This window comes from Alligator sinensis, unplaced genomic scaffold, assembly GCF_000455745.1.
Source record: "Alligator sinensis unplaced genomic scaffold, ASM45574v1 scaffold373_1, whole genome shotgun sequence".
Lineage (NCBI taxonomy): Eukaryota > Metazoa > Chordata > Crocodylia > Alligatoridae > Alligator > Alligator sinensis.
This window is the reverse complement of record NW_005841990.1, coordinates 342,285-354,523: the sequence shown is the minus strand read 5'-3', so window position 1 is coordinate 354,523 and position 12,239 is coordinate 342,285. Positions and strand designations below refer to the sequence as shown.

The following is a 12,239-nucleotide window of genomic DNA, read 5'->3' as shown; positions in this document are numbered from 1 at the left end:
CCACATGGGGCTCAGGGAGGTGCAAGAAGGGCGATCAGCAGGGGGCACCATACATGCATGCACATGGCTGCCAAGTAGCCTGGAGACTAGCTCCCTGCAGGTAAGTCTGGTAGCGGTGGGAGGGGTGGAATTGAAGCCCCCATAGGGAGGGAGGGAGGAAGTTGGGCAGGGCTGGGGCTGTTGCCAAGCTGGAGTAGTGTGTGGGACTTAGGGCACGGGACTGGAATGAGTGTGGCTGCAGGGCCCAGGTGGGGAGAGAGATGGGGCCACAGGCGGTTCATCTGGGGGATGAGGGAGCTGGCTCCCTGCCACTGTGCACACCCACCAAGGGACCATGGGGGGCACATAACCCTGAGATTTGTGCATGGGGCTTGAGCATTTCATCTGGGGGTGGGGGCAGGTGTGGGCTGCCACTGCAGGCTTGGGCTCCCTGTCCTGCTGCCCTGGCAGGCAGGACCTGGCATGGCAGGGCAGAGTAGGGTATAAAAGCTCAGTGCCACCACTGTGAGCCCCATGTCACCCTGGTGAGGTGTCCCCTGACTGCCTGGCAGCAGCAGGGGCAGTAGCATGGAGTTGTGTTCCTTGCTACTACTGGGTGGGCGGGGGGTGCTTCTCCATGACAGCGTGGATTGCCCAATAGCAGCAATGAGCTCTCCCACCCAGTCCCACTCTGCCCTGCCAGACTGGGTCCTGCCTGCCAGACTGTAGACGTCCCAGGTGGAGGGCAGAAAGGTAAGAAGCCCCAAGTCCACAGCAGGCAGCCCACATCTGCCCCCCGATGGGCTCTGGCTGTGTCATCCAAGGGGGAGGGGGAGCCAGGTTCTGCGCTCTACTCTGCCACAGCAGCTGCCACCTCCCGTAGCGGCAGCTGGGGCTCAGCTGCTGTGGGGGGCAAAGCTGGGGCGGCAGCGGGGGCTCAGACACTGCTGTGGGGGGGGAAAGGGTTGTGGAGTGAGGGGCACCAGCAGGGGTGGGCAGCTGTGGGTTTGGAGTGAAGGGCGATGGTATGGGCAGGGCACCAGCATATCAGGGCTGCTCAGTGCCACAAAGCAGTAGGAGGGGACAGCTGCACCTGGACCTGCATCCTGGTGAGTGAAAGGGGCAGGCGAAGCTCTGATTTTTCTATGATAAAAAACCCAATATCAAGCACCAAAATTTGTAGGTATTTATAATTTATTTTATTATAGTGATTGAGGCACTGGTAGGCTTCCAAATTGCTTTAAAATTGTAAATATATCCTTAAATATTGTGTCCAACTGATACCTATATATATATATATATATATAGTGATATTTCATTTTAATCACAGAAAAACATGGATTTGGGGGGTTTTAATCAGAGAATTTGCATTTTTATCAGATAATTTAATATTTTTAAATAGAGAAAACCAGGGTTCCTGGTACTAAGCTTTGGCTGTCGAGCTCTGTTCTATGGTTCTCTTACACAGGAGATACTTGATGTTACTAGGGCCTGCTAAAAATTTTCCTTAAAGAAAATCAAAATTTTACACTCTGAAAAAGGACCATTTTTTCCTAGGAAGAACTGACATTTTTATGACAAAAAGAAAAACAATATCCAAACTGGCATCAAAAGATTATTTTGGGACAAGAATCTCTCTTGTGCAGCCCTAGGTCCTATTACATTTAGCGCCATGGAAGTATATTATCTACTGGAACTGTTTTAAAGTCATGTGTTGGTACATGGTTGTGGGAGGATCAATGATGAGGTCATGCATAGAATTGCAGTCTGGTAGTCAGAAATGTGAATTATGTAGGAACTAAATTATTCCTAGAAATAGTATAAACACATCACATACTGTTTGTAGAGCTGCCACCTCGCATGGGCGGCAGCTAGGGCTCAGACACTGCTGGGCAGGGCACCAGGGCACTCAGTGCCACAAAGCTGTAGGAGGGGACAGCTGCACTGGACCTGCATCCTGGTGAGTGAAAGGGGCAGGGGAAGCTCAAAATGTGTTAAATAACTGAGTGTTTTTTTCTAAGCGAACGTAACACCTAAACTACATGACATCACACTGCATGTGTAATACAAGTATAACTATTTTATCCTACTCTCATATGTTCTGTCCAATATCTGGATAATTATTGTTATGAGCCCTTAGGACAGGAGGGCAGCAAAGTAGAATCAGAAATCAAAAGGCTTGAGACTAGGTAATGGTCACTGTATTTACTGAACTGGAACTGAACCACAGATGGCGTGCTAAGAAAGTGAATGGTTAATTACAAAAACTCTCTATCTTTACATAGAGTTTCTTTTTCTGTTCTTTCCCAGCACATCTAAAACTACAAATACTACAAAAATAACAAGTGGAGATGAGATTTGCAGAGTTTTACAGCCTGATCCATGGTTCCCAGGGCTTTGAACAGAATATTTAATAATCTTTTGAGAGTTAGCTATTTTAACCTAGTTAAGTGACTTCAGTCTTTTACCAGGTACTGTCACCTGAATTTCTGCATTGAGAGAGCAATGGTCCTAAAAGAGCTATATGATGTCAGAAAAGATGTCATCTTATTCTGCTGCTTCAGAACAGACAACCAAAGGGTTTGGGTGATGCTCAGCATGAATAACACCTAGGCGATGATTTACCATATATTTTAAGGGATTTTGTGAGTGTTGTAACAAAAATTCACATTGTGCTGTTGGAAATAAAATTGGGAGTTCACAAGGCAACACTATGTGCCTCATAAAAATGAAAAGCAACATATATGTTCAGACTTCTGAAGAGCATTAAAATATATCATTAACCTGGCTTGCCAATCACTAGGCCCCAACTAGTGAGGTCCTAGTCTAGACAGCTGGTATAAAATACTGTGGACTTTGTGCTTCTAGCACTGTAGCATGAAGCATCAGCATTTTGCAACAGAGCAACTAGTTTTGCTTTGGTACTGGTTGTTTAGTATTCCTGTATGAATCCTATTCGCTCCAAAGGTGAGGCACAGTGGGTGCAGCTACATGAGATGCTAAATGCACAGTAGACTAATTCTATTGTGTATTAGTGCATTATGGCAAAAGCCATGCTACTGCATTAATGCGCAGTAGAATTAGTCTACTGTGCATTCATGTCACTTAAAAAGCATGTGCTGGCACTACTGCACAGTAGCACCCATTATTATGCATTTAGTTAGTACCTGTTATTCCAGGTACTAAATTTAATGCGCAGTAACCACATTACATTAATGCACATGTAGACATGCACAGTCTCACAGGCATGTATATCCCTGTTCATTGTCTATATAGCCTTTTTGTTTTACTTTTTCTTTTTTTTGCCGGTGTCATGATACCCACTTGGGCCCTGCAGCTTGTGTTTCTGTAGCTTCTCATCCCTGTCTCCTTTATTGTGTATGATCGTTTGTGGTGCCATATGCAAGTCTGCTGGTAGCCATCTCTTTTACAAAGAGTGGGGATGAAAGGATTCAACACAATATCATTTCTGTGACACACCTCATCCAGACACCTGTCACAAAGCCTTTGAAAAATCCACAGTCTTTGCAGGCTGTACCACAGAGTAAAGTACTTCATCATTTCACATTTTCAAAGGAAGACTTATGTCCAGTAAATGGATGATTATTAATGTTGCATGCTATATAATGAGTTAAGAGATTGTTAGCTAGGATAATGAGGGAAAAGAGACAGAAAAAAAGAAGCAACAAGTAGAAGGAGGGTATATGGGGCCTGTAACCTGCACCAGTTAAAATGCTATAAAAAAGGGGAGGTCTTACCACTTCTGGTGCTTGAATGCTATCGTGGGAGCTGTATCAGGTTTGACAGTGTGAGTCCCTCTGCACATTACACATATGCTGCAATTAATATGTGAATCATGACATAAATGGCAAGGAGGCTGCATGTGCACCCTATTTAAGGTGCCATAATTGGCAAACCAGCTAAGGTTTGTTTTTTTTTAATCTACAAAGTCAGATATCACCTGCCTGGAGAATATCATGCACATTTAAGAAAAGGAGGGGAGATAATCTAGGCAGCTACTCACTTGTTAGGCTGGCTAAAAACATAAAAGGATCTAGATCAAATTTAAAAAAACCATGGAAGTAATTGGAATATAATAGAACATGGATTTCCCAAGAGCAAATCTTTCCTAATTTGACATCTGCCTTTCATAATTGATTTTTGAACTTCACTCATCTAAGCAAGATGTGAATAAGGTCTTATTCACCCCTGAACTGTATAATTATTTGTGTCCAGTGTATCACACACAAAAAGAAATCATCATGTTTAGTTGTTTCAGATATAACTGGTTGGAAAATAGTGTCTGTTTTACAAAAAATGTGGACTTTTTAGCAAAACATTCATCCTCCACTCTAAGGAAAAGATGAGTTGAAAAAAATTACAGCTTCTCTGTCTCAGAGAAACAAAAACAAAACACAGATGAAAATACAAAATAAGCTTCAGGTTTTTTATACTGCACAGTAAATATGTCAGTTTACACCGATTTGACTTGCATCGTGCAGATATCAAATTTATGCCCAATTAGTTACTGAACAATAACACACGTGTAAATGCCTGACTGTGCAGTAACACTGTGTGGACTCCCAATTCAGTCTACACACAGCGTTAATGCGCTTTAACACATGCACATATAGGCACTGGCCTATTCCCGCTTGCTGCACAGTAACTTACTGTGCGATATATTTAAGCTGGTTTAAGTGCACATGCAGACACACCCAGTAAGGGTTTTTGAGTAGGTATCTACACATACAGGAATTAGGGAGCCGATTTGCTGCCAGGTCCATGCAGCTCACATAGTAAAAGAGGGCTGCCAGAACAAAATTTAAATAGCCATGTAGAAGAAAAAACAGAAAATTGGGCTAATGATATTGGATCAGAAATTAATGCTGAAGAATGGGGGACCATCTGAAACAATGGTCCTCACACATCCATATGAATAATAACAAAAGAAAATTATTTTTAGGTCCTATATTGATGGTATCTCACCCAATTTAAAATTAAGTGCATTTATGTAGAGGAACAGACAATGTTAGAGGAAGTGTGGTCATTTGGGAGAATTTTACCACGAGGAAGATGTGTCCCAGAATTAAACTGTTTTGGAAGAAGGATGGAGACATGGTGAGAGAAATAACAGGATGCCAATTATCCAATAACCCCTTAGTATTCCTATTGAACTTTCCTGAGAATTTTGCAACATATAAGTGTCATAGGAAATTGATCACTCATCTTCTCATAGCTGTAAGAATTACAACTGCAAAGGCCAGGAAACCAAATAATACATATGTCGCTGGAAGGTGTTGTAAGGCTTCAGCCTTCTCTTACTGGGCGCCTTGCCCCTGAGCGACATCAGGGTGAGGTTCAAGCTTGGATGCCACCTGGGTGGTATGGGTGCTGCCCTTACTCGTCTGCCACGACTTAGATGTTGTAGTTGGGGAGGTAGTTCCCTTCAGGTGGCCCCCGAGGATGCAGACACCTCAATCCCTGTTCTTGCTTCGTGGGGCTCGAAACCTTCCCTTTACCCCACCCTTACCACATTTACAGCCAGGATGGATATTATCCTCTGCAGGCGTCCCCTTGGACAGCTTTTCCTCTTCGCCTGGCTTGCCCACCTCCAAGTGGGTCGGGCCTTCCGGGTCATTTTCCCCTTCACTGTAGCCGGTTTCTTGGCTTCAGGCCAATTAGTGCATATAAGCCAGCCCTGTCTCGGGCTAGCTAGGGCTTCCAACAAAAATCAACACCCGGATTTCCACCAGAGGGTTCCCCCGGGATCTTGCCTCCCAGTGCCCCTTTTATAGTCCAAAGTAAAGAAGAAACTTAAAGGAACGTATGAGGGACCCACTTGTCCCTGCACCCTGGGTGACTATGGGGGTGGGCTGCCGTTCCATGCCCCACCCTGGTCCAGCCCCTCAGTTTGGTCGGCACTGGCCCCCAGCTAACCCGGAGTCGCTCCCAGTCTTCCCTGGCTTGGAAGAGTGCGTGGTTCCCACACTGGGTTACTTGTGCCCCTCCCCCCACCGTGCCCCCCCGTGTGGGGTAACTGCTCCTGCCAGTGCCTCCCGCCTCCTGTGCCAGGGCCCTCGGCCCCCCCTCTCTTGCCCGCAGCTGGGTAATCTTCCTCCTTATTGCCTGCGTCTCTGGGTCGCCGTCCGTTCTTCCCTCCGCCAGCATCCCTGGATCAGTGCTCTCTTCTTCCTCTAGCAGCATCTCTAGGTCAGTGTCCTCTTCCTTCCCCACCAGCATCTCCAGGTTGGCATCCTCCTTCTCCTTCCCCAGCGTCTCTGGGTCAGCATCCTCTTCTCCCGCCATTCGCCACCCCTCAGCTGTTTTCCTGGCTGCTATTTGAGCAGCCCGCAGTTTCCGGAGGCTCCGCCCACATCCCTCACTGATCTGCAGCTGCAGGCAGCTCCAGAATTGTGGGGCTGCCACCCGCGCTTCCTCCCAGCTGCAGTTTTCCGGGATCCCTAGGGGGGGCACCAGGGTGCATGGGGTGGGGGACCGGGACTCCTTAGAGGGGCTTTCACTGACCCTCTCACAACATAGAAGTAGAGAAGAATGTAAGACTTCTGTGGCCATTGATTTGAGTTATGGTAGCTCTGTTGATAGAAGATAAATATTTGTCTTTATATTTTAAGAAATTGGCTATATCTTTAAATATTAAATCTGTTATTTGATAAATTGAATTGATTAATGGCTAAAGTTGAGGTGTGGGGGGGGAGTTTTGATGGAAAATCTTCAGTTAGGCATAGTTTTAAGACATTTATTTAGATCAAGTTTTTAGAATATAGGTACTTGAAGTATACATTTACCATATTTACTTGAATCCAAAACAAGCTTTTCTTCCCCCAGCTAGCTTAGGGGAAAAAAGCTTCATCTTGGATTCAAGTACTGGCACAGGACAGGCATTTCTCATGCTACCGACTTAGCAATGTATCAGCTTCTATTCTTTTGGGCCCTCGGCCTGTATTACTAAAGATTTGCTGTAAATAAGCAGTGAATTTGTGTTTTTTTTCTATTCTGGAACTAACATTTTCTTCTGAATTATTGTTGGTCATGACATAAAGTATTTCCTAATACAATGTGTATGCAGTATAGTGTAAGCTGCTTTTGCATAGAGATTCTGGGGCAAAATTTCAAAAGCCTCAAGGCCCTATTAAAGGTCAATTGGCCTTGTTCCCTAAATATTGCAGGTGCTTTCAAAAATTTCTTTGGGCACATCTAAACATTCATTAATGCACTTTTGGTAATGTGCATTAAATCTAGTACCTCTGGGCATTTATACATATACTCCAGGAGGAGGGGGGAGGGGGCTTTAATTAGAGTGACTCCAAGAGCCACTCCAACTAAAGCATCTGGAACATCTTGTGTATCAGCGTCTCTACACTGAAAAATGGCAGCAGGATGCTTTAACTAAAGCTTATTGAATGAGCTTTAGTTAAAGCACCCCCACTGCCATTTTTCAGCACGGAGACACTGATACACACGATGCTGGAGTCTGCTGGAGCGTGGTAATTACTACACTCCAGCAGACTCAATTGATCTCCAGCAGGTTCCAACAGATTAATCGAATCTGCTTAAACAAGCTATAATTACAGTGTCGGAGAAGCCTCGCCACTCATTTATAGGCGCCCTCCACTGTGAGGTACTAGAAAAAGGTGCATTAGCCTATTTTAATGCACATTAGCTAAAGAGCATAGGACATTTTTACACACGTATGTGCTGCAGCACTGGGTATTTTGCAAAGCACAACACACTGCAATGCATGCAGTTGTGTAAGTGGCAAAACGCACGTCAGCACACAGAAAATGACAGCAGTCCACTTTTGAACTAAAACACATCAAAGGTACATTTCCTTGAGTAAGACCTTGTGTTCAAATTACAAAGGGGAACTGAACAGATATTATGTGTTTTGTGGGATAACACAGAATGGTGAATATGTGGAAAGGACCAAGTTCTGATGCAGAAAGACATGCAAAAACCTCTCACAGTGTTTATAGCTATGTGTTCTATGGAGAAAATCCACAATGGTCTACAAATATATATATCTATTGCAGTAGAAATATTACTAGCCTCTGTCCTATTACATGTGCTATACATATTACATATGGGTGGGAAACTAGCTACAGGGTAGGACCTAGAGAGTTCCTATGAACAGATCTGTGTTGTCCTGGTGCAAAGTGGCCAGTGGTGTCCCTCAGGGGTCTGCGCTTGGACCAATGCTTTTCAACATCTTTATCAACGATATGGACGGGGAGTGAAAAGCTTGCTGACCAAGTTTGCAGACGATACCAAGTTGTGGGGCAGCGTGGTCACGTCAGAAGATAGGTGGCAGATACAGGCGGACCTGGACAGGCTTGAGAGTAGGGCAGACCAGAACCAGATGAAGTTTAACACTTCCAAATGTAAGGTGCTCCATCTGGGGGCAAACAACCCTCAGCATACGTATAGGCTCGGTGGCAACAGCTTGACTTGCACCATGGCCAAAAGCAACCTAGAGGTAACAATTGGCCATCCTATGAATATGAGCTGTCAGTGCGAGGCGGTGATCAGCAGGGCAAACAACATGCTGGCATGCATCAACCAATGCATCTCGTGTAAAACTAAGGAAGTGATACTCCCGCTGTACTCAGCATTGGTGAGACCATGACTGGAATACTGCATCCAGTTCTGGGCGCTGCACTTCAATAAGGATGTGGAAAAACTTGAGAGGGTCCAGAAAGAAGCCACCCGTATGATCAGGGACTTGCAAGGCAAGCCATACGAGGAAAGGCTGAGGGACCTGGGCCTCTTTAGCATAAAGAAGAGAAGGTTGAGAAGGGACTTGATGACAGTTTACCACTATATCAGAGGAGTGCATCAGGAGTTTGGTGAAATCTTCACTAGGGCACCCCTGGGGAAGACCAGGACTAATGGATATAAATTCCTGGAAGGCCGCTTCAGGCTTAATATCAGGAAAAACTCCTTCACAGCTAGGGTGTCCAGACTATGGAATAAACTCCCTCCAGAGGTGGTGCATTCACCTACCCTGGAGGTTTTCAAGAGGAGATTGAACAGTCACCTTGTTGGGGTCACCTAACCCCAGTTGTCTTCCTGCCTAGAGCGGGGGGGCTGGACCCAATGATCTGCAAGGTCCCTTCCAGCCCCTAACAATCTATGAATATGTACATTTCCAGAAATTATTTTTAAAGAATCATAGGGCACAATAAAAATATATGTATCTAAAATATATGTATCTAGACACAAATTGAGTTATGCCCTGAAGCAGTGAATAGACAGCTCTAAAGCAGTCTGAGTATTTCTGTTCCTTGTGGTTCACTGGAAGCTGCACCTGATTTTCAGGTAGAAATAACCTAAGGAATTTAGCTGTGAGTAAGAGTACAAACAGGATTGCATGAACCTTTCTTTAAATATTTAAACCAGTCAATCAAATTGTAAAAAGTGAGATTCTCATCCTTTATTATTAATCTCCACAGGTAAAATCTTGTTCCCACTTAAGTCAGTGGCTAGCCTCCCATTATTTCAGTGAGACCAGGATTTTACCCTATTCATTGGTTTCCAAATTCCATTGAAAGGTTATCATTCTCTCTTAATTTTAGTCATTTCTTGAAATCATTTATGTGGAATTGCAGTTGGCTTCCATAGGATTATGTGGGTTTCATTCCTTTTACATTGTTCTCCCTAAGGGGGCAGACAGTCACATTATTAAAATCTTGTTTTGATTTTTTAAATGAACAGCGAGTGAAACACTAAAATATTGTTCTTTTAATCCTCTTTTACCTTTGTGCCACAATGAGGTGAGAGGAATTCAGTTTAGGTGCAAGAGTCTGCCCCCAAAGGAGTTGTTGCTGGTTCAAGCTCTTTAGAAAGTACTAAATATTCTTATAAAAAATGCTTTGGTGTTTTACAGTGGAAATAAAAAATATTGTTCTAAGAATGCTGTAAGCGCTAGCACTTGAGGACCCTCCTTGTTGTTTTTTTTAATCCTGTTGTTTTTTTGAAAGACAAGAATGTATACCACCCTGGTCTTCACATATTTCAAAACCAAATATGAATTTATTATTAAAAGATTACAGGGGTGTAGATTGTTATGTTTCCAGGTAAATACAAAACAACATGTGATCTTTTAAATGTACTGTTTGAAATAAAGGATATTTTTCAATTTTTTGTGGCTTCTTAACACTGATGAACAAACCTTTCACTTTACCCTTCTTTAAAATGACAGTACATGCATCCCTTAGCTGCACTTATTCTTTTCCCCAATCAGCATTGGGGGGAAGCTTCATCTTGGATTCAGTGTATTACATTGCTGTTACTAAGTCTTATCATCCATTCCTTCCCCCACAAAAAGTTGCTTTGCTTCATTTCTTCATAGCAAATTATCAGGATTTTTTAATCACAATGGAGTCACATAAGCCCATTTGTAACATGCGCAATATGAAATACAATCCTGAAATAGAACCATTTAAATCTAAATATTCAAAATAACTATGAAAGAGCACTTAAACATTCACCTTGGCAAGGATGCAAATATTTCTAAAACAATTTTAAACCTTTAAACCATCATAAAGATAAGGGCATGATTTCTTTTCCTGTGATAAAACTTTATAAATACACTATGTTAGGTTGCAGTATTAATTACAGTGGGATTCACAAATTTAACTACACTCCATGGATTCAGTGGTACCTTTTGTAGTTATACTATGGAATACAAATAATGTTTTCCTAGTCTACTTGCAGTTCAGTGTAGACCCTGAAGTCCATTCACATAGCTTGACTTGCTGACCTAATAAACTAAGAAGCCGTTAGACATACTGGCTTTTGGAGTATGAACTTTCTGTTTTCCTTTCCGTGTAAGTTTTGTAGCGTGTCTGCTGGGAAGGCGCTGAGTACCTGTAGCGTCTGTTTTTCTCATCGCAAGGGCAGAAGCAACAGAATATAACTCCCCCAGCGATGAGACAGAAGGCAGATACCCAACCTATGTAAAGGGCCTCTCCGAGCTCTCGTTTCTGTGCTAGGTTGACAGCTGGATTGTAGAAGTCTCTGATGATGGACTTGGCAACCCAACACACGGGAATGAGCACCATGATACCGGACACGATGAGGAGGATTCCAGCAGTCAGCAGAATATAACCTTTGACTCGTACATTGTTCTCAGCGCAGGTAATGCACTTCATGCCAATAATGGCTATCATCAAAGCCAGAAATGAGAGTGCAGAAGCAGAACACATCAGTCCTCTAGCTGCTTGTAGATCAGGTGAAAGAGCCAGAAGAGAGTCGTAGACTTTGCACTGCATCCTGATATTAGCTTGCCGAATGCATTGCATCCACAGCCCTTCCCAAATGGTCTCAAACACTATAATGTTGTTTTCAATGAAGGCAGATACTCTCCACTGAGGCATACCAGTGATTGCGAAGGTCCCCACCAAGCCAATGCCTCCAACAACTAGTCCAGCAATTTGCAGTGCACCACTGACCATATTTTCTTCTCAGATGAGCACACAGCAATGAGTTCCTTAAATCAGGTTCACTGCCGACCAAAGCGAGTGGCTGAGGAGAAGCTTCTGCAGCGTAACTCTTGCATGTGTCGGGGGACGTTCAGAGATGGTCTCTGCACCTTCAAACCAGCTGAAGTCTGGCATACGCTGGCTAGTACTTGACTGTGTTTCATTGTCCTTAAAAATTCCACTGCCCCCACTGACTCAAACAGGTAAACTGAGCAATCAAGTGTAACAACTTTCCAAACCAATAGACGGGGCGGGGTATGTGTAAACCAGCAAAAGCCACTTAGGATAAATATACCTGCTGAGAAAAATTCCTTGTGCTTAACCTTCTTCTGAAAAAAAACCTCATGTTTAACTCTTGCTATTGTCTAAAAATGTTACATTTACCATGGAAACAGTCCAGTCTTTGTAGGAAGAGGATATGCAATACTTACATGTACAGACCTACAGATATGGGGGCTGCAGGACTATATATGAGTAGAAAACAGTGCATCTGCATCAAAAGTCTGATTAGCCAACGTGCCAAAAGAAAAAGATGGCAAAAATGTCAGAAGGAAAGCTGATGCACACTGCCTCCCAAAGGGCTGGTTGCTTTTAGTCTGGAAAGTACTGGGGGAGGGGGGTTGTATTCCTTTGATCCTAATGGTTTTTCTGAAGCTTTGAGGAAAGTTCTGCTGTGATGGGATCAAGGAATAAACCAAATGAAAAGGAAAATGAAAGTGTGACACTGACCTAAAAACAGAGATATCTCAGTAAAGAATA

At 43.6% G+C, this 12,239-nt stretch overlaps 1 protein-coding gene across 1 annotated transcript; it reads right to left on the bottom strand.

The window, feature by feature from the left end:
• Positions 1–10,009: 10,009 nt before the first annotated feature.
• On the bottom strand, positions 10,010–11,699 carry LOC102386340 (claudin-8). The gene has a single exon (XM_006021367.2). It carries the CDS (start codon positions 11,451–11,453, stop codon positions 10,779–10,781), a length of 675 nt encoding a protein of 224 aa, XP_006021429.1. The 5' UTR covers positions 11,454–11,699; the 3' UTR covers positions 10,010–10,778.
• Between the last annotated feature and the right edge of the window lie 540 nt (positions 11,700–12,239).

Excerpts from the sequence above, each read along its gene's own strand:
- LOC102386340 (XM_006021367.2), bottom strand. The coding sequence starts at position 11,453 with ATGGTCAGTGGTGCACTGCAAATTGCTGGACTAGTTGTTGGAGGCATT.